This window comes from Gopherus flavomarginatus, chromosome 1, assembly GCF_025201925.1.
Source record: "Gopherus flavomarginatus isolate rGopFla2 chromosome 1, rGopFla2.mat.asm, whole genome shotgun sequence".
Classification (NCBI taxonomy): domain Eukaryota; kingdom Metazoa; phylum Chordata; order Testudines; family Testudinidae; genus Gopherus; species Gopherus flavomarginatus.
This window is the reverse complement of record NC_066617.1, coordinates 92,002,117-92,025,171: the sequence shown is the minus strand read 5'-3', so window position 1 is coordinate 92,025,171 and position 23,055 is coordinate 92,002,117. Positions and strand designations below refer to the sequence as shown.

The following is a 23,055-nucleotide window of genomic DNA, read 5'->3' as shown; positions in this document are numbered from 1 at the left end:
TAGAGCTATTTTTGAGTCAGCACAATATTGATATTTTATTTCTGGATTTTAAATTGACAGCACAAGCTTACTTTTGATGTTAAGTAGATATCACTCACTGGGAATCTAACTGGCTAATATATTAAGACAAATATAAGATTGATCTTCACCAGTAGGTGGAGAGATTGGGCAAAACTCTTATTTCAATGCACTAACATTCCAAGGAGCCTGCAGTGTGTTTATCATTGACACTACTGTTGCTAACAACAAAATGCATTTGACTTTGCAGGGGTATCTCCAAAACCAAACTATATTAAGGCATCCAGATATCGAAGTAAGTAGAAATTTTCAGGGTGGCAGTTGGAAGGTGGAGCGGGCTACAGCCCCATTAGCTTTGTGGTTCAACCACTTCTCTTTATGGATGTAAATGAAGGTCCAAGCAGAACCTGGTGACGTTTGGGTTTACTGAAACATACAGAACTACTTTTATTTTAAGTTTTACAAAACATCCTTTTCTCTCATTTTAAGATACTGTTTTTCAAGGATATTTCATTTTAAAAAATCCATGTATTTCTAACCCAGTGGAAGCCTGTGCTACTCAAACAAAAACAACAAAAAGTCAATTTTGAAAATCATTCTTGGCTTGTTTCTAAGATTAACAAGGTGGGGGAAGGGAGGCTAAAATAATACAGTCCAGAATTTGTTTTGCCAGAGCCAAATAGTACTTGAAAAATCATGAGGTTTAGATTTAAGTCAGAACTTGGAAGCCTGGATATTCAAGTGATCTCCGACTTTGGCAAAAGAAGTGACATCATCCCAAATGATAATTTCAAGAGCTTTTCACTACGGTAAAGCACAAAGCACTCTTCGTTTAAAAAAGAGAAAAAGGCAATTTGGAAGATTGATAAATTCATGCTGGCTTTAGATCATGAGATATTTGATTAAGTGTTTAGCATTTGAAGTTAGTATTAGCTGAAGTTTAAAAGACCTCTCATAGGTCAAAAAGGTTATATACATACTTCACCCTGTGTCAGGCCTGGCTCCAGGAACATGCTTGGGGCGGCATGCCACGGGGGGCGCTCTGCCAGTTGCCTGGAGGGCAGCAGGCAGCTCCGGTGGACCTCCTGCAGACGTCTCTGCGGAGGGTCCGCTGGTCCTGCGGCTCCGGTGGAGCATCCGCAGGCATGCCTTAATGCTTTGCGGGGTGCTCTGCGGGGCCTGCGAGCGGCAGAGCACCCCCCGCGGCGTGCCGCTGTGCTTGGGGAGGTGAAATTGCTAGAGCTAGCCCTGCCCTGCGTACAATGAATTTGCACTCATTATCAATAGTGAAGAAGGCAGGAAGCAGCTGGTGACACAAACCCAAACAAAAATTGGTTAATTTTGGATGGGAATTAGTGCAACCTAGCTCAGAAAGGGGGCAGCAAACAGGGTTCTTGTGTATTTTTTTTTTAATGCAAGTGTTGCATTCTGAAAATAAGATCAGTTGCAGGTAGAAAGATCCTGAATTTGAAGATAACATTGTGTCTAATCTATTATAAAAAGGTGGTGACAGCCAGCCTCCACTACGAAGTCCTCGGTTAGCCTTTATAACTTTGTATTGGAAAACTGATTTAGCTTAACAATTGACAGATTTATTTTGGAAGCAAGGAAGAATATTTCCTCAAAGTTTTTCTTTAAAATCACCCTCTGAGTTTTGAGTTTAACGTCATTATAAAAGTATCCTGATTTGAAACTTTGACTGTGTAATTTTCTTTTTCTCCCTATAGATCAGCTTTCTTTCTCTTTCAGACTTTCCAGATAATAAAAGTTACTTGAAAACCTATATCAGCAATATCTGAAGAAAATAAGTTGTAATTAAGCAAACTTACTGATCATTTTTACTGTGGATAGCTTTGGGTCCAAACCTGCTAACACTGATATCACTGGGAGTTATGTCCCACTCGTAGTTCCATTAACACTAGTGGATGTTCTGCCACAATCTTCAATGGAAGCAAAACCAGGCACTTCAAAGTATATTAAGTGAAACCACTGAGGACACTTTTAGTGTGCAATGAGAGTGTCAACAGGGGAAGTTAGTGCAGAATAGCTAATGTGTGCAGTAAATTCACACCCTAGTTTACTGTGCAATAACTTTCCCATGTAAACAATCCAACTACAAATCCAGATTAATAATGCCTATCTAACTTTATAAAGAGCTTTAAGATCTACATATGTAAAAATACTATGCAAGCGCAAGGCATTTCATTAGCCACCATATCCAAATGGGGTGACTAAGGCACAAACTGATTCAATGATTTAGCTGGGGAATTATGTCTCAGTGGGTTAGGTACAAGTTCCAAAACCAAAATACACTTGTACCCCGATATAACATGACCCAATATAACATGAATTCAGATATAACGCAGTAAAGCAGTGCTCCGGGGGGGGTGTGGGGGGTGGTGTGGCGGGCTGCACACTCCAGTGGATCAAAGCAAGTTCGGTATGACATGGTTTCACCTATAACGCGGTAAGATTTTTTGGCTCCCAAGGATAGTGTTATATCGAGGAAGAGATGTACTTGGATTCTAACCTTGGACCTGACACTTCATTTGCTACACTTGCTTTAGCACTTTTCACCAGTGCTAAATTTAAATTAGATTTAAATTTGTAAATGTAAGTAAGTAAATAAATAAATAGCTACTTTGGAGAGAGACTCTCTTAACTCCACAGTTCAGGAAAACATCTCTAATAAGGAAGGCCCTTACCCACATGCTAAACTTTAAGCATATGCTTAAATGCTTTCTTAACTAAGGGTCCAAATGTTGAATGTTAAGTCTAATTAACTATGAGAATTTGTTCTGAAATTTTGAACAATTTAAATACTTTTCCCGATTAAAAGACTTTATAATGGTTCACTCTGAGTATTTGTATGAATGTTTATTTATGTTCCTCTATGAGCTTAAAGTTATCCAACTACATCACAAAATTGAAAACATACATAGAACTCACCTATTAGCCTGAGGCAGGCTTCCTGTTTTGTCTTGTTTTTTTTTTAACCAATTTACATACAGTGTTTAGCTATCACAGCGATAATCATTTATAAAATGCTGAAAGTTTGAGTTTGACATTGGAGCATATTATAAGCAGTTTTCAAGGGTAGGAATCGTAAAAGATTTAAGACATTGCCTTTGTTAGAAAAGTAGAGGTGATTTTCTGCTATTGAAGCCGATGGAGAAAATAAAAAGTCAATGCACAATGCATTCTACACAGTTCCTGGTTTTGACGAATATCAGAATACCTAGTGCTTACAAAGCACTTTTTCCCACTAAACTTAAAGCACTTTATAAAGTAAGTACCATTACGTCCATTTTGTAGATGGGGAAATTGGCAGACAGAGAGATGAAGACTTCCTCAAGGTCACCAACACACCACTATGTGAGAGCCAGGAACAGTCATAATTTGTAGTCAAAGTGCTTCCTATAAATACAGTTGGCCCAAATTTGGAGAAATTTGGCTTTGGCTGCATAGGTGCTGGAACTAGCTGGCTTGAAATAATAGTAACAATCCAAACACGTGGTTTCCGCCTTCAGGACCCCCACTATAAAAATTGTTCCAGCACCCCTGTTTGGCTGCTGATTGAACCCAATATGTTGGTGAATCCCAAATCTGATCCTTGCGATGGGTACAGGAGCATATGGCCAGGCACATGAAGATGCTTGTTGCTCTCTGCTTACCAAGTTCCAATCTCAGAGGGTGGGTTTGCCTAGCACGACAATTTCATGATGCCAACACCTTTTTCATGATTCCAACACCTAAAAGGTATTTGTTGAACTCAAAGGTTAGGTTCAGCAAACATGAGTAGACCTGGTTCTGATTTCCACCCTAATCATTTGCCAAGCCCTAATTACATACTTTTTTACTTCCTTATGTAATGAAGTGGTGAGCATGGTATGAGCATGGGGTCTGAACAGGGGGACCAGGGACTCAGCTTTGACCTGACTGATGGTCTTGCACAAATCATTTAACTTCCCTGCTTCAATTTCCTCACCTAAAAAATAGTGACATTGATACTTACTTACCTACACTGAACAGATTAATTAGTATCTGTCATGAACTTTGAAGTTCATAAAGAAGTTAGTTTGTAAAGTCTCATAAGTGACAGGTATAATTAATAATAATAAAAACGAATAGTTATCCTAGTGAGTACCAATCACATCATCACATTAAATAATCATCTCAGCAGAACAGGCCTTCCTAATGACATTTTTCAGTAGGCAATCTTAGTAAATTCTTATACAAGCCAATTCCTTGAGAAAAAAAAAAACTTGAAAAAACGTGTACTTCAGAAGGTAAATTTGAACTAGTTACTGTACGAGAGCCAATGGGCCTGATTTTCAAGTTGTCACACAGGAAAACTCCCTTTGACTTCAGGGATTTGAACCTCAGTTTTTACTACAACAGAACTCTCACTGAAGTCAGTGGGATGCTGCATGAACAAGGATCGAGCAAAACTTGGGTGAGGACTTTGAGATTTGCCCTGTTTTTACTTATTTATTGTAAGGCAGTAACTAAATCATTGTGAATGAGTCCATATTTTCATTCTAAGCCAGTTCCCTGCGTGTGTCCCTGGCTATAGGCTTGCTGGATACCACACAGATTCTGATCCCAGTTCTAGCAGTGTAAATCCATAGTAACTCTACTGAAGTCGGTAGAGCTACTCCAGATTAACAATGCTGATTAGCATGGATTAAAACAAATCCTCTTTTATGTTTTTAACACATGGGTATTTTTTACTGAAAGATTTTGTTTGTATGTCAATTGATGAATTCCCTTTTATTTTATGAATAGCATTTATGATTGTAACCTTCATTGTGGTTTAGAACCTCGATGTTGTGGCAGGAACGCTGTGTGTCTGGGAAACTGCAACAGGACCACCAAGGGGCCTCAACACTGAATAATTCTATCCTGGTTGTTATTGGCAAAGCCACTGATTTTTAACAACTCTCTGCTAACATGGAAAATCCCAGCAGAAGAACAGAAACAGAAAAAGGCACTAGAAATTGCTTTTGAAAGTGAAATGCTCTTTAGAAAGGGGAATCGTTCCAATACGAGAATGAGAAGACACACACATCTGGAGAAAGGGAAACAGAGGCTTCCCTTATGGACATTGACCAAAAACCAAAGGGCTCTCGAAAGTGATGAAAACTCAGGGGTGAGGGGTGGGGGGAGAGGAGTTGTGGTCAGGTGTTTGTTGTTTTGCCTAGATCTGTACTCTCCTCTGCTAAGAGTAAAGTGCATATTTAAGAAGTTCCTTTGCAAAGCTGGTGTTCCTGACTTTATCTGCTATGTATCCCTAAAGAGTAAAAACTGGAGTGCTCATGGAGGTGCAATTCGAGGCGGTGAAAGTGGGGCATGCATAAGTTGCTGCTGAGGGACCGCACTAGTTTCAGGGCTAAGAGCAGTTGGATGTGGAGTCCCACATCCCCAGGAAGGGGACCAGACAGGGAGTCTGCACCTGAGGAGTGTGCCTGAGAAGCCAAAAGTAGAAAGTGTCTTGACTCTGTCCAGACCCAGCTGGCTGGAAGCACATGGGATCCAAAGGTTGTGTTCAGTATAGCAGACTGGTAATCATTCACAAGGGGAACGAGTGGTGGGAGGCCTCACCCTGGCTGTAACAGACAGTACAATCTTTAAACCAGAGTATAAACTATAATTCCCCCTCTATATTCAGACTAACCAAATGATCTGTTTTCCAAAATTTCTACTCTGTCTGCCATTTTTAAACTAAACTTTTCCTTCTTGTAACTGGAAAGGAAATTAGCATTCTCAAACCATAAAAAATATTCCAGATGCAGAAACAATAAGTCTGCTGCATTTATCTGCAAATGCTTGATAAGGCTCTGGTTTTCCAGATATGGGATTCATCCGTTCTTTCTTGGAGTACTTTGCTTCAAACTGGGGACGTATTTCTTCCTAAAAAAGAAATGAGCAATTTTTATGTACAATACAGTTAAGCAAGGTCAAATTTCAGATCACTTTTTTCATAAAATTATTTCTAGTAATACATCAGTGAAGTGCCAGATACTTAAATCAGGAAATCAGGTGGGAAATCAGCAGCTCTTAATGAGGAAAACAGATCAATGTAAGAAAAAGGCATCTAAATTCACAGAATTACATCCATAAAATTTAACAAACTCCCCAGTTAGTTACTATCATAAACAAGAGTGTTTGAAAACGTATATCTGTAAACAATATTGTTTCAAAGATAGCACCAGGAAATTTTCTAGGATTTTGATGGTAGACGGTAGCAATTCAGCAAAGCAGGAATAAAATTGCATGTAATCCTTTTTCCAATCTCACTTGTAAATAAAACTGCTTGCTAGATGCTTGTGTACCCTCCCAGTTTTAGCAAGAGGTGCCTCACTGTTTGAAAAAGTATCTTGCTCCTCATTATTACTGATTTATCTCTGAATGTGGGGAAAGTTAGATATAGAGGAGTATTTAAAGTTGTTCCTATTAGCAGAATTTCTTCACCCCTTACTCAGGCAACATTCTCTTTGGCCCTCATTTCCAGCTTGTAGTGGGGCGGCCTGGCTCCCAGCCGCCCTAGAGAGGGACGAGACCCTCCGGATGCCAAAGTGGGCGGAACCACTGGAGCATGCGCCCACCCCCCAGAGGTCAAGGCACAGGACAGGAAATATAAAAGCCCAACCCCAGGGCTCAGAGGCTGCCTGGCCGCCAGACAGGCCGGACGCTGATGGAGACTCCTGCTGCCTGTGACCGCCTTGAGGGCTAGCCATACCTGCTGAGACTGACACCAACCAGATGCTGGAGAAGCCAGTAAGCCTACCAGTGAGAAGGGACCCAGAGGAGCCGCCCAGCTTACCGCTCGCGGAGTACCCCGAGGAGCCCATGGTGTTTGATGCTATGGAAGACGCCGACCAGACACAGGTACTGCTAGAGGGGGAGGTCGGAAGTAGCCCGGGGGCAGCCGACTCTAGTCTGGCTGTGGCACACCCAGAGCTGATGTCAGTGTGTTGCGGCCAGGATCCCCACTGACACAGCAGCAGGTCGCCTACCGCTGTCAGGGCCCTGGGCTGGGATGCAGAGGAGTGGGTGGGCCTGCGTCCCCCCTGCCACCCAAACTCGTGGGTGGCAGACTCCCCATCGCCCCGACACTCAGGATCAGGAGCCTGGGCTCAGGGCCGGCTTTAGGCCAATTCAACCGATTCCTAGGAATTGGGCTCCGCGCCTAAGAGGGCCCCGTGCCGAGAGCCGGAGCCCCGACCGGAGCACGGCAAGTAGCCTCGCTCTCCTGGCCGGAGCCCCGGCTGGAGCGCGGCAAGCAGTCCCGCTATCCCGGCCGGAGTGCGGCAAGCCGCCCTGCAGCCCTGCTCTCCCGGCGGGAGCCGCGGCTGGAGCGCGGCAAGCTGCCCCGCAGCCCAGCTCTCCTTGCTGGAGCTCTGGGCCCTTTAAATAGCCCCCATAGCCCTGGGATAGCGGGGGGCTCCGGGCGGGGGCTATTTAAAGGGCCGGGGCTCCAGCTGCCTCTGCCACCCCATCCTTTAAATAGCCGCTGGAGCCCCGCCACCCCCATATATTCTCCAGGGCTCTTGCCGCTATTTAAAAGGTCCGGGGCAGGGTAAAAGCAGGGGAGCCCCGGGTCCTTTAAACAACCCCCAGAGCCCTGGGATAACGGGAGGCTTGGGGGCTATTTAAAGGGCCGGGGCTCCAGCTGCCTCTGCTGCACCCCCTGCCCTGCCCCCAGTCAGCTCTGCACTCCGTGCCCACAGCCAGCCCCTGCCAAACCCGCTGCCCTGTCTCCAGCCACCCCCTGCCACACACCCCTGCGGCCCTGCCCAAAGCCAGCCAGCCAGCCCCCACACACCCCTGCCCGCACCAGCCCTGCACACCCTGCCCACACCCAGCCCCAAACCCCCTGCCCTGTCTCCAGCCAACCCCGCTGCACTCCCCTGCCTGAAGCCAGCCAATTCTGCACTTCTCTGTCTCCAGCCCTCTCAACCCCTGCTGCATCCCCCTGCGGCCCTGCCTGAAGCCAGCCCACCCCACCCCACCCCACACCCCCGTCTCCAGCCAGCCCTGCACCCCTTGCCCTGCCTGCAGCTAGGCCCTACCTCCAGTCAGCCCCTGCCCTGCCTCCAACCAGCCCCATGTCCACTGCTGCCCTGCAGTTTCCAGGGCAGTAACCCTGCACACCTGCTTCAATGAGGGGGGCAGGGAGCAGCTGGGACCCACACATGTGCACACTCGCAGGGAGTGGCAGGGACCCACACATGTGAAATGGCGGTCATTAATAAGCAATCAACAGCATATATGATGCAATGTACATAATATATAATTGCATTTTTATATAGTTATGGAAAGTAAATAATACATGGAAGAAATGAAAGGCTTTTTTTAACATTTTTTTTTTTTTTTAGTCATCCCTGCCAGGGCCCCGCCGAAAATGTTCGAATTGGGCCCCGCACTTCCTAAAGCCGGCCCTGCCTGGGCTTTGCTCTTGAACTGTTTGTTTGCTGCCCCGCCCTGACCCAGGGCCTGGGCTTGTTACTAAACTATTTGCTCAGCCCCTGCCAGAGGGCCTGAGCCCTTGACTGTTTCCTGCTCCACCAGGCTAATTCGCCGACTCACTGGACTTGTGTAGTGAGACGGCCTGGCTCCCAGTCGCCCCAGAGAGGGGCGACCCCAACAGCACACACCTACACAGCTGCATTAAGTGGCTCCTGCCAGACCCCTTGCTCTTGCTCTCCCAGCTGTGCCCCCTCTTGTGGATAGGGAATTCCAATAGGATGCAGCTATCCCCCTGTAGTCTGACAGCACCACTCCTTTAAGTGACAGTGGAGGACAGGAACAGCAAAACAAAAGAAAACACAAACCAGCTCTCCAGGTTGTCTCTGTCCTGGGAGAGAATTAGGGCAGGTCTGTTCTTGCAATGGTGCAGCTGTGCCACCTTGCTATGCCAATTGGAGAGCTTCTCCAGTTGGCGTAGTTAATCCACCTCCACAAGAGGCGATAGCTATGATGACAGGAGAAGCCCTTCTGCTGACACCAACAGCACCATTTGAGGACACTCTCACTATGACTTACCTTTCACTAGTGAGTGACTGGTGCGCTCCAGCAGATCCAGGACCTAATTATTCTCTAGCCCAGTGGTTCCCAAACGTGTTCTGCCGCTTGTGCAGGGAAAGCCCCTGGTGGGCCGGGCTGGTTTGTTTACCTGCTACGTCCACAGGTTCAGCTGATCGCGGCTGCCAGTGGCCGTGATTCGCTGCTCCAGGCCAATGGGAGCTGCTGGAAGTGGTGCAGGCCAAGAGACGTACTGGACACCACTTCCAGCAGCTCCCATTGGCCTGGAGCAGTGAACCGTGGTCACTGGGAGCTGCGATGGGCCGAACCTGCGGACATGGCACGTAAACAATCTGGCCCAGCCCGCCAGGGGCTTTCCCTGAACAAGCGGCAGCTCAAGTTTGGGAACCACTGCTTTAGACCAGTGGTAGGCAACCTGCAGCCCCCGGGCTGCATGCAGCCCATCAGGGTAACCTGATTGCATGCTGCGAGACGTTTTGTTGACATTGAGTGTCCTCAGGCACGGCCCCCACCGCAGCTCCTATTAGATGGGAATGGCAAACTGCAGCCACTGGGAGCTGCGGGGGGTAGTGCCTGCAGATGGTCAACGTCAGCAAAATGTCTCACGGCCCACGATCAGGTTACCCTGATGGGCCGCAGGTTGCGCACCACTGCTCTAGACACATTGATAACAGTCCCAAAGCAATCCTGGGATTGGTCTGACAGCATGTGTGCACTGCCAGCGAAGTTCCCTGCTGATTAGGAGTCTGTTTTAAGTTCTTTAGCAGCCCCTTTATACTCTGGGATTCCACAGAGGCTCTCCACTTGGCCCAAAGCAGCCATTTGTTTTCCTTTGTATTTTTCACTTATTTCCTTCAGGGCCGCCCAGAGGATTCCGGGGGCCTGGGGCCATCGGCGGCAGGCTGCTTTGGTGGACCTCCCGCAGGCGTGCCTGCGGAGGGTCTGCTGGTCCTGCGGCTCAGATGGAGCATCCGCAGGCACGCCTGCAGGAGGTCCACCAGAGCCGTGGGACCGGCAAGTGGCAGGGGGCCCCCCGCACGGCAAAATGTCTAGAGCCGGCCCTGTTCGGCGGCAGGGGGCCCTTCCATTCTGGGACCCGCCGCTGAAGTGCCCCGAAGACCCGCGGCAGGGGCCCCCCGCCCGCAAATTACCGCCGAAGCGGGACCTGCCGCCAAAGTGCAGCCCGCTCTTCGGCGGTAATTCGGTGGCGGGGGACCCCTGCTGCAGGTCTTCAGGGCACTTCGGCAGCGGGTCCCTGAACGGAAGGGCCCCCCGCTGCCGAATTACCGCCGAAGACCGGGTTGCACTTCGGCGGCAGGTTCCGCTTCAGCGGTAATGCGATGGCGGGGGGTCCTTCTGCCCCGGAGCGGAAGGACTCCTCTGCCAGCGAAGACCGGGAGCGGAAGAAGCTCCGGGGCCCGGCCCCGCAAGAGTTTTCTGGGGCCCCCGAGTGAGTGAAGGACCCCGCTCCAGGGGCCCCGAAAAACTCTCGTGGGGGCCCCTGCGGAGCCCGGGGCCTGGGGCAAATTGCCCCTCTTGCCCCCCACCAGGCGGCCCTGATTTCCTTCACCACCAGTGTTAAAGAAAACCCATCTTGTCAGCAAATAAGCAAATGTAACATCATGTGGCCTCTTCCCAAAGAGACAATTTCTGTCCCTAGGCTGAGAAGTCTGGTTCTGTGCTTGGAAAATCTACAGTGACCCTGGGGAAGGAATTCTTTCCCACAGGCAGCAGAATAGCAGTCAAGCCACTGTAACCATTAAAAAAACAGGAGTACTTGTGGCACCTTAGAGACTAACAAATTTTTTTCAGCATAAGCTTTCGTGGGCTACAGCTCACTTCTTCAGATGCATAGAATGGAACACACAGACAGGAGTGTAATGAGCCAGCCATTCCCAGTTGAGCTGAACTCGAATTAATATACAAATTAGATACAATTAACTTAGGTTTAAACAGAGACTGGGAATGGTTGGGTCATTACACTAATTGATTCTATTTCCCTGTGTTAAGTTCTCCTCACACCTGCTATAGGTCATCTCAATTATCACTTCAAAGGTTTTTTTTCTCCTGCTGACGATTGGACTCTTCCAGTTGGTATGCATACTTTCACCTTTTCATGTTCTCTGTATGTATAAATATCTCCTGTCTGTGTGTTCCATTCTATGCATCCGATGAAGTGAGCTGTAGCTCACGAAAGCTTATGCTGAAATAAATTTGTTAGTCTCTGAGGTGCCACAAGTACTCCTGTTCTTCTTGCAGATACAGACTAACACAGCTGCTACTGTGAAACTTGTAACCATTAATGCAGCCTGATGACTATTGTAGCTCTCCCACAATGGCAATGAACCCCTTGTGGTAGAAAGGAACATAGCTCTGCCTGCCATTCTCTGACTCTGCCCACAAAAGAATCCTACATGCCTGGGAGCAAGGAAACCCAGAGCAGCAATGCTCCAGGCCATGCAGGGGTTCCAAATCCACCTTGCAGGGTCCTAGCATCCCGCCCTTCTCCTGAATAGTGACCCCCGCCTAGTTCCATTGCCATCAGAGCCCTGCATGCCTGTGTGGCAGCCACAGCAGAAGGGAGGTTGTGACTATTTTTCACCTCCCCAGCCTCCTCTCATAGTGGATTTTCCTCCACTGGGCATTGGGTGAATTTAGCGGCTTCACTGCAAGACTTTTGGGAATAATACAATGAGCAGCCAGACTTCTGGGAGCTGTGAAAACCTTTTGAGGTTCCCCATCAGTATTCTTAGCAGCTATCGAAAGCAACACCTTAGGAAACTCATCTGGATGTTGACATATAGTTATTCAAGGTTATTCAAGGGCAGGCAGGCAGGACTTTTTTTCGCATTTTTTTTAAATCTGAATTTCTATGGACTAACAAGTCATTGCTTTAAAAAAAATTAAATCATGCTGAAAGATTCTTTTAGTGTGATTGTTGCTAGTTCTACCACAAAGGAGGCCAGATCCTTTTCGAATGTACATTGGCATAAACCCAGAGAATGCCACCCAAACTTCAGTGAAGTTAGTTTGTATTTACATTGGTGAAAAATGAGAGCACAATTTGGCCCGCAGCAAGTTTCTTCACAGCTCTAGGTGAAGCATCTTGGGAGAAAATGCTTGTCCTTGCATAAAGATCAATTACAAGATTTATTTTCTAGCTTCTGATGTGAAAGAGAAATTGATAATAAAACTAAAGGAAAAATTGGTTGCTGATTTTTAACCAGAATCTTTTATATGCAAGATTAAAGTAGTAAATTATCTACAAACCTCTTCTTCTTCCCAGTCTATCAAGTCCCAGTCATAAGCAATTACGGCTCGTCGTCTTTTCCAAAACTCCAGGAAAACGGTTGCTGGAGCAAATAGAAAAAAGAAATTGCAAGATCATTTTCAAATGAAGAAAATATGTTAACTACTAGCATTATTGCTGAATGAAGCTGTTATATTATTTTCATTTGTTTGCATAAATGGACTTGTTTGAACAGCAAATCTTTCTGATGATCAAAACTGCATTGCTTTCTACTTTGGCTTGTGTCAGACATGGTTGAAGCTTTGGTGATTTCATTTAGTGCTAATTGAACACATTTAATTTGCAATCAAATGAGCTACAGATTGAAAAGAATGGAATGGTTCCTGTGAGTCATCTTAGATCAATTTAGATAGACCAATAACAAAGACAAAGGTTTCTTGGGAACAGTGTAGATGAAAAAGGTAGCTTGCTTTATCAGAAGACTATTTAAAATATACAGGAATCAGTATCTGGAGGAAGCAAAGAAGCTTCTAACCAGATTCCAGTGCACATGCAAATCAGTACAAAGCTGCTGAGGAGGCTGGAACTGGTGCGTTGCCTTTCTAATCCAAGGCATTGCCTTCAAAATACAGGAGCAGATGTTTCTGGCATTGATAATGGAGTTAATTTTTTTCATATGAAGCCCAATTACATAATTCACTGGGGTATAGCATAAGTACAGCACTCACTGCACTACAGTATTCAGAAAAGTGGTTGTGCTTGCCACTGTGTTTTATATTGGCAGGAAAGATAAGGAAGTATTTAGTCAATTGATTATAATGCATGTCTTGGAGAATTAAACTGGCACTGTTTATAAACATTATTTATTTACATGTAAGCCACTGAAATCCATGGGACTCGTTCACTGACTTCAGTGGGCTTTGGATCTGGCCCTCAGTGGTCATGAGAGGTGCCAGACTGATAGCCCTGGAAATGGAAAACCTCTGTTTATTCACAGACCAGGGCAGGGAGGCTCCCAGCAGTGACTACAGAAGCCTCCCAAACAACAGCCTGACAATGTGCCTCAAGTCTTGTGCTAGAGGGATCCCCTTAGTGTGCATGAATGCAGTTCATTCTCCATGCCTATTCAGTCCTTAGTCTGCCTACCGCCAACAAGAATGCCAGTTATTATGGTGGTTTTTGTGATGCACACAGGTGATAGTTTTGTTTCTTAGTAACTGCATTCAGAGCATCAACTCATTTCACATAGACTAGAAATCAGCCCTCAGAAAGTAATGACTTTTAGTTACAACCACGTCAGCTTGGATCTCTCTTTTCCCCTCTCCCACTTCTCTACATTTTCAGGCTCAGTGGCAAAGTACAGTGAGAATGACTACTGCCCTCACATCTCCTTCCCACAAGGGCTCACTGTATTAGAAATCTTGTGAGACTTTCAGTCCAATTTTCTGAACTTTTGAGGCTAATCCAAGATGAATCAAATTGTTTTCCCTTCTTATTTTTAAAGTACACAGTGGGGAAAAAAATCCACAGTTGGTATCTCTGCCTATGGCTCTTGAAGTTTCTTTCTGGTACTATTTTTCATTTTTTCAGTATTCACCACTATGATCTCCAATATTCTATTTCCTTTTATTGTATTACACTCTTCTTTTTCTACGGAGGTCAGTAGCCCTTCTTTCCACCATTGACTATTATATCATATGCTGTTGATAGCTCATCTCACTGCATTTCTGTAAAACTGAGAGCTTCTAAAAGTATCAAATTTTGAAACCCCCCCTGCTTTCTTTCTAGTCAGATCATCTCTAATATCCTTGGTCATGTATTCAGCATTCATTTCTGAACAAGACAGTATAACATCATTCTAGAGAGACAAGGTGGGTGAGGTAATATCTTTTATTGGACCAATATCTGTTGGTGAGACAAGCTTTCAAGGTTACACAGAGCTTCTACAGAGCTGCAGAAGAGCTCTGTGTAAGCTCAACAGCTTGTCTCTCTCACCAACAGAAGTTGGTCCAATAAAAGATATTACTTTGTCTTTCTAATATCATGAAATCACCACAGGTATAACTACACTGCATATAACATTATTCCGTCATACTTGCAGTACTTCTGTTAGGATATTTCAAAATGTACATTTATCCCATATGCACAAACAAAATTCTTGGAAAGCTCTGAAGTTCAGAACTTACAGACATACTTTAGTATAGTTCTGCTTCACTATTATTTGCCCTCCTTTCAATCTGTCTTGAGATTCAACCTAACAGCAACCTTCTACGAAACACCCCCCTCGACAGGACTTTCTTGAGCACTTTCTGTCTAACTTGTGACCTTTTATAGTTGCGAGGCTGGCTTCCTCTAGTGGTTAATGACCTATTGTTCATCTCTCTTTTTTTCCCCTACTTTATTTCAGAGCATTGATGAATACTCTCATTCCTTCTAACCTTCTTGAATACACTACATATTCATGGATTTATGTTAAAGAACCTCCTCAGATTTTGTCCCCTTTGAGAGCAGAAGGAGGAGAATGTTTTATGTTCTGAGGAGTATATTGGCATTTCTTATTGCTAATAAAAATACTAAATACTTCCACTAGTTTCTGTTCTTTAAACTTTGCATTTCAGCAACTGTTCCAGTGTTAATTCCTTTATCAGAGAAACCATGCTTCTATGTAGTCAAGAAGGAATTATAATTAGGACTCTTCTAGTGTCTCTTAGCCTCCTGAAAAAACTGTGGAGAAAGGAAGAAGTCGGCATATAAATTCAAGTCATTCAGTTGCTTCTCTGGCAAAGCATTCATAATGACTGCCTCTGGATAATACCACCGGTTGAAGAATGACACAACTTTAGTGTTGAGCTTCAAACAAAGCTGGACAACAAAATCATTGTAATATTCTCCCCCTCCATGTCAAATAAGCAACTGCTATAATGTTACATGACCCTAAAAGAAGTTGTTTATTCCTTAATTTATTGACAAACATCAATTTTTATCACAAGTCTGTACAAAGCGTGAACATGTCTGTGTGTATGTGTATGTGTATGAGTATGTGAAGTAGAGGACGGAGGTTTCTCACAACTTGACCCTTAGCTAACAGCTATTGTATCTTTAGCAAGAACTAGTCTAGGCAAAAGAAAATTAGTGACATTCCTCCCTAGAGGTTGTACTAATGTTTCCACTAAGCACAATACATCTTTTGGCATAAGGGATGACATTTAGGTCTTTTCCTCTAAAATAACAAAACCTGAAAATGTAGGGCTTGGCTTTCACAAGTGCTGAGCACTCATTACTCCAAGAGAAGTCAATGGGAACTGCAAATGTTCTACACCTTTGAAAATCAAACCCAGATGCTTGATAGGAAAAAGTATTTGTCCATTTCTGAGATTTGGTAAGCCTGGGCGAGAATATCTTCCCCAGAAAAATTCTGTGTCTCTGAGGGTATGTCTACACTTCAAGCTAGGGATGTAATTCCCAGCTTGAGGAGACCTACTCACTCTAGCTCTAATAGATCTAGTGCGCTAAAAATAAAGCATAGCCATTGCAGTATAAGCAACAAGAGGGGCTAGTCACCTATCTACGTGCCTAGCAAGGGGTGGCCCATGTATTTAATAGGATCATTCATATACTTCAAGAAAGCATCCCAGATCTCTGAGAATTTTTCTTGGATACAGGGGCGCTGGAACAATTTGTATAATGGGGGTGCTGAAAACCTTGAACCAAACTGTAAATCCTGTATATAATAGAAACCACTTCAAGTCAGGGGGTGCTGCAGCACCTCCCAAACTCCTAGTTCCAGCACTTATGCTTGGATATAACTTTTCCCCAGAAAAGACAAGGCCTGAGTAATGACGGAATAAAGTCTCTAGAACTTAACTCAATATCAATACATTTTAAAACTCTAGTTTTTCAACCAGGATATAAATGTCCACCTGGATACTACTTATTTGATCCATTTTTAAAATTAAAATGTCAAGAAACTGAACATTAAAAATATAAATTCTTACCCTTTCCCTCTACATTTTCACTGAACCAGAAAAGTCTTGCTTGGGAAGAGTCAAGCCAATACTCTGCATTTCAGCATCTGAAACTAGGCATGCTGGAGTTTAAAGAGTCCTATCTCACACCATACATTTAAAGGAAAATGTATTAAATATTACACAAATCCAAAGAAAGACTTACCCCACACTGCCATGAAAACAGCAAAAAAGACAGTAGCTCCATTGTCAAAAAGGTGAGTTACCTGTGTATGAGACCAATAACCTGGTGAATTCATTATTTGAAGGTTCTATTCACAATGTATTCTGTTTTGTTAACAGATAAAGATAAAAATGGGTAGTGCTCATGAGAGCCGTTAGACTGGCTGTCCTGAAGACCAACATCCTCTCTGTGGGCCTTATTCTGAATGGTGCTCAGCATGGGAGTTACAGCTCAGCACCTCTCGGGATCAAAGCCCATATCAGCTGAACAGTTCTCTCTTGTATACACTTATAACTTCTGGGGCAGTTCATCCTTTCAGCCCAAGGTAATTTGTTTTGAGAAGCTATGCACGCAGGATGGTTCATAAGTGCTGTTCCAAGTGCTAGGATATAATTTTTGTGACTGCTGAATATATCAAGTACCATTGCATAATATGTGTAAATAAATTCTAAAGATCAAATTCAGTCATAGTATAAGTGGGTTCATTGAAGTGAAGGGACTGAATCTGATCCATCACTTGAAACTTTTTTTATTTAACCAACAAAATACTGAGAAAGAATAAACATTTTCTATCTGGATAGTTTAAATGTACCTTGGCATAAACACAGCTGTCTGACAACCTCATGAAGGGACAGAATTTATCACATATTGGACACATTATAATATCTGTAGCTTGACAAACTTCTTTACTGGAAAAAGAGAGAAGATAATGGTTGATACTTTCATACACAACTATCATTCTGAAAATGGACCAATATATTTCTCTAAAATCACAGATGGTGAATTAAATTTCTGTTATCATACATTTCTAGTGCTTTCTGTTAGTGATGTCAGTATGTGCTTGCTGTCTACAACACTTTGAGATATGTACACTATGACTGTTGTGGCAAACTCAGGACAATTAGCTACCAGGAGAGGGGTAGTAATTAGTCCCAGAGGGGTTAGAAGGCCTCTCCCTATCCATTATGGGGAGATAGCCACGGAGAAACAAGGCTCAGCTGGAACAGGGGTTACCAGGGAACTAATTAGCTTCAGCTGGCCCCAATTGCTGGGGACCTTTTTAAACCCTCCCTGGCAAGGAAGCAGGGGGGGAGGAGAGAAGTAGAGTAGCTGCCAGCGAGTAGGTGCAGCAGGATTCTGAAACTCTTCCTGCAAGGCAGATTGCACTCTCCCCAGAAGGAGAGAAAAACTGAGCAAGGGACTGGCTGAGAAGGGATTGGCCAGACCCTGTGCGACCAGGAAGGGCTTGTGCTTTGCCCAAGCCTGCGGCTCCAAGGCGGCAAGGGACTGAGCCAGCAGAGGAGAAGCAGGTATTTCGCCACACTGTGTAGGTCTTCTCAACTTCATATGTGAATAATGCCTTTCTCAAGAAAACACATGCACTTTGAAATCTTTAGATGGCATGTTCTTTTGTTTGTTTGTTTTTTAAAAAAAGAGCAAAATCAAAAAGGACTAGAAAACATGTAGAGAATAGTCCTGCAGTGGCTGGCAGGATAGACAGGATGAGTTATTAGCACTTTACCATTTCTAAATTGTCCCTGAGCCAAGAGAGGTCTCTGACAGAAAGAGATAGGAATATGGTGATTATGGATTAAAGGAAATTTTGTTAATTTCAAGGGACTCTTTCAGGCACTGCCTCAGGCTGTGAAGCAGTGTAGAGGTACAATACCTCCAGAGGAGCTCCAGGTGGCACAATGCCTGAAGAGTGCCATCTGGAGCTTTGGGAAGCACACTCTCCTTGGAGAGTGACATTTTGTCTCCCCTCTTCTAGCCATTCAGAAAGCCATGGCTCCGCCCTCTCCCCATCACTGTGAGATGCTAGCTTGCACAGCACCCCTAGCTTTACATAGTCCATGCACTCAGGGGACCACATGATATCCAGCCCACGTGCCATAGCACAAGACAAGGGAGACTTGATGCACGTTCTCCACTACCTTGTGAAAGCCGGGCACAACCTTGCCCTATGTGTTTACGTTGTTTTTGTTAAAGACTTGATACCATATGGTGTATTTTAAAATAAGAAATTAAACAGAACCAAATTATACACAACAACCCCAAACATGTACAAATATGGGTAACTTCACTAATAAAAGTGCTCACTTTACCTGACTTGGCAGTGGTTCAGTGTTGTGACTCCATACAAAAAGACAAACAATCCAATGAAGGCAGCTGGGAAGAGCATTCCTGTGTACCAGCCTAACCAGGCAAAGTACAAGCCAATTTTCTCACCAAAATACCGTCTGTTTAAAACAAAACAGAGTAAAGTTACCTGCCAGTTTCTGTAGGTTTTATGTAGCACTGTTAGCTAACAGAAAAGGAAGATTTAAGTCATATTTGAGGGGAGATATTGAGACTACGATTTTCTAAAACAGGAGCCTAAATCCATACTTAGGTGCCTGCATGTTCTTCAAAAATGCTGCACAGTCAACAACTCCCATCGAGGGCTGCAGTGCTGGACGTTGAACGTTTTTGAAAATTTGGTAATTGGTTCTGTATGTCCAGGAAACAAAAGGCGAAATGCTGCTCTCCGTTATACAGAAGTGTTTCCTGAGAAACTCTGTTGAAACTGATGTAGTTACACTGGACCCAGAGCATTTCCAAGAAAAACACAGTTACTAACCTGTTCCATAACTGTCGTTCTTCAGAAGTGTTGCACATGTCCATTCCATTCTTGATGTTGGTGTGCCCACTGCATGGCTGTAGGAAAACTTTTCCCCTCAATGGTCCCTATTGGGCAGTTCGAGCTCCCTCTGCTGCTGCATAAAGAAGGGGCAGAGCCAACCCTAGCCGCCTTCAGTTCCTTCTTGCCATAACTCTGATGAAGAGGGGTAGGCGTGCAGGTTGTAAAATGGGCATGTGCAACACATCTCGAAGAGCATCAGTTACGGAACGGATTAGTAACTGTTTTTAGTTCGTTGAACGATTGCACGTGTGCATTCCTCTCTTGATGACTCACAAGCCATAAAGGAGGCAGGATTGGAATCTATTTCAATAAAGAGTAAAGAACAACTCATCCCACTCTAGCAGCATTTCTGGAGTCTTGAGCCACAGCATAGTGGGAGGCAAGTATGTGGACCATGAACAAGATTGCCACTCTACAAATGTCTGCAACTGGAACTTTTGCCAGAAAGGCCACAGAGGCCAATTGTGACCTTGTTGAATAAGCGGTGATACTGTTGGATGAAGCGATATTAGTAGGAGGTACAACAGGGTTAGTAGGGTTGCTAACTTTCTAATGGCACAAAACCGAATACCCCTGCCCAACCCCCTGCCCTGCCTCTTCCCCGAGGCCCTGTCCCCCTCACTCCATCCCCGCCTCCTTCCATTGCTCGCTCTCCCCCACCCTCACTCACTTTCACCGGGCTGGGGCAGAGGGTTGGGGTGTGGGGTCCCAGCTGCACTTACCACGGCTCCCAGGAAGTAGCTGCCAGCCCCTAGATGCATGGGTGGCCAGGGAGGCTCCTCACGCCCACTAGTGCCACCCCCGCAGCTCCTATTGGTCACAGTTTCTGGCCAATGGGAGCCACGGAGCCAGTCCTTGGAGCACGGGCAGTGCGTGGAGCCTCCTTGGCCACCCATGTGTCTAGGGGTTGCAGGGACCTGGTGGCAGCTTCTTGGAGCTGTGCTCGGGAAGGCAGGGAGCCACCAGGGTCTCTTTTCAACCAGGCATTCCGGTTGAAAACTGAATGCCTGGCAGGTCTAGACATTAGTCAAGTCATAGCACGAGTATGCAAAATGCAATCCAAGAATAAATTCTCGGGGGGAGGGGATATGACCTCTTACTCTGTCTGCCACTGCTACGAATGCCTGGGAGGATTTATGAAAGTGTCCAGTGTAGTAGGAAGTAAGCCTGAGACATAAGTCCTTGTATCAGAGGCCTGCTATGAGGCCTGAACTAAAGTAGTGGTCAAAATTTTGCTGACATGAAGCAAAGTCAGGTTGTGAGCAAGAGGCAGGCCCTGCTCACAGAATTTGGCAAGCACAGGGCTGATATTGCAAAAACACATATTCCTAAGAGGTGCTGGGCACACAGCACTCATGCAAGCACATTCCAGAAGGATGACACCAGAACACGTCAATACCAGCAAATTCCCCAAAGATAACAGGAACACACTGACTCTGTTGCAAACCTGGTGCTAGACTCTGGTGACAGAGCCACTCAGTGAGTAAATTCAGCCCTCATAGTCGAGGGCACTGAGTATGCATGGTGTGGGGAAGATCTGGAAGCTGGGGAAAATGCCCAAGGACTCCAGAATGGCCACCAATATGAGGCAGAGTTCTGTTTTCCCAGACACATTCTTGAGGCAGGTCCCATTGAAGGGTCATGGTGATAGATGGGAAGATAGGATCTGTGCAGAGACCAGTGGGTCCTGCTGTGGCGTTGTGATATGCAAGATCCCACCTCCAAGTCTGACAGTGAGGATTCCCCACATTTGACCATGGTGGGGCTGATCCAGTCAGTACCAGGGACCTGTGCTGAGAGTCTGGTGATGGATGGAGTGATGCCATCATAGCAGGTTTCCCCTTGGATGGTACTGAGGGACCATGTGTGGTACTGAAGCTTGAATCACTGACAGAAGTGGCAGTGGTGCCAAGGGACCAGACTCCTGTAGGGAAGACAACACTGGCACATCTCACTGAAGTTGCAGCATTCAGCACTGAGTCAGGGTTGGCTCTGATGGTGGCCTGAACAGCACTCAGCACTGAGCCAGGGTTGGCTCTGATGGTGGCCTGAGCAGCGCCTCCATCACAGGAATTTCAGCCTAGCATCCCTATCCTTCTTTGCAGGGGCAGCTCCAGACCCCAGCAAGCCAAGTGCGTGTTTGGGGTGGCAAGCCGCGGGGGGCGCTCTGCTGGCACCGCGAGGGCAGCAGGCAGGCTGCCTTCGGTGGCTTGCCTGCGGGAGGTCCGCCTAAGTCGTGGGACCAACGGACCCTCCGGATGCAAGCAGCCGAAGGCAGCCTGCCTGCCTGCCGTGCTTGGGGTGGCAAAATGCCTAGAGCTGCCCCTGCTTCTTTGTCTTAGGTTTGAACTCCCTGCAAATCGGCCACCCTTCACGTGTGCTTCCCCTAAGCACTTCAGGCATCTACTGGGCAGGTCACTCACTGGCACAAAAAGCACATGACTTGAAATCCAGTGCCTGGGACATACCTTGGTGCTGTGAATGGAACACACTTCAAATGGGGAAAACAACAAGTCTGACAATTAGACTAATCACACACACACGCGCACACACATGCACACACAGAGTCCAGTGTAGTGCAGAGTTCCAACGACCATAATGGGTGGCAAGAAGGAATTAAGAAGGACTAGATGCAGCTCTGCCCTTTATACTGCACACCGTGGCGCATGGCAGCAGGGGAGCTTGAACCGGCCAATGGGTACCTCTGAGGGAAAAAGTTCCCAACGGTCATGTGCTGAGTGCACTGACACCAAGAGTGGAATGCATATGTGCAATCACCCAAAGAAGAATTGATGAATCACAGAGCATTCTTCTACCTTGGCTTTCTTATTTCTGTTTGGAACTTCTCTTACTAGAGTCATTACAATATTTATTTCACAATTCCAACATGGACTGAAAGCGTACCGCACCCTGATCATGACTTCCGATGCTTTATAAATCAATCAATAAGAACGATAATGAAAAGTTTAAAAGATCATTCTCCAGATTCATTTTAACGAATGAGGAAATATAACCATCCTGGGCTTCAGAAACCTTAGGGTCAAATCACAGCTGGGTGTCAGGTCAGTTTAAATATGTTTTACATCAGCACAACTTGTTATGCTAATATTGAAGCCTCTGACTGCCAGGGTCAAAGAGTGAAACCAACCATGTTGTTGCCTTTAGACTACCTGAAAACATTCTTGATCAGCCTTTTACGTAAGGAAGAAAACACCCATGTTGTTTCTTAGGGGAGAGCCAGTGGAGGAAAGAGAAAGAAAGTGAAAAATACTTGGCTGGAATGAATGAAATCATCAATTTTAAAATGCATGTCAAAGAGTTTCCAGTTTGAACAATCCATCTGTCTGAATTAAGATGATATTTTGTATTTTTAAAGCAATGTGAAGATTGATCAAACTCAGCTTCACTAGACCAAAGGCCAAATGTTGTCATATTGCTTTTATTCCTCTGTCATTCAACAGTCCTCAATTCTTGTGACTAAAGAGACGGAAATATGGCAGTAACCCAGTCAGTTCTGACAAGAGTAGCAAGTCTCGCTGTACAAAGACACACTGAGATCAGTTTCAGATGCCTGATTCAACTGCATGAGTGAACCCCGTGGCCTAATTTTTGGCTGACAATCTGTCTGCTCCATTGAGAAAGAAAATTTACATTTTATGCAATCATTTGCATCAGCACCTATTTTTACCGATTGTATATAATTCAAAGTAGTGAAGCAAAGTATTAAAGACAGTCTTCTGTGGTGAATGAAGCAGTTATGTGTAGTATTTTTATGTTCCTCAAGTTATGTGTTCGATATTAATTTGCTTGCTGCCAGGAGTTAGGTCACAGGAGACTGTTAAGGAAGAAACCAACAGGAAATGAAACA

At 45.2% G+C, this 23,055-nt stretch overlaps 1 protein-coding gene and 1 long non-coding RNA gene across 4 annotated transcripts in view; one reads left to right on the top strand and one right to left on the bottom strand.

The window, feature by feature from the left end:
• ANO4 (anoctamin 4) overlaps positions 1-23,055 on the bottom strand; it is a 322,929-nt gene that overhangs the window by 63,941 nt on the left and 235,933 nt on the right. For all 3 annotated transcript variants that reach the window (XM_050934624.1, XM_050934633.1, XM_050934643.1), the window contains 5 exons: positions 18,610-18,744; positions 17,097-17,193; positions 16,487-16,547; positions 12,337-12,419; positions 5,791-5,931 (listed from right to left, as the gene is read on the bottom strand). In XM_050934624.1, coding sequence (XP_050790581.1) covers positions 5,791-5,931; positions 12,337-12,419; positions 16,487-16,547; positions 17,097-17,193; positions 18,610-18,744 — 517 coding nt within the window. The remainder of the gene's footprint in view (positions 1-5,790; positions 5,932-12,336; positions 12,420-16,486; positions 16,548-17,096; positions 17,194-18,609; positions 18,745-23,055) is intronic.
• LOC127042744 (uncharacterized) overlaps positions 1-23,055 on the top strand; it is a 439,524-nt gene that overhangs the window by 219,851 nt on the left and 196,618 nt on the right. The window lies entirely within an intron of this gene.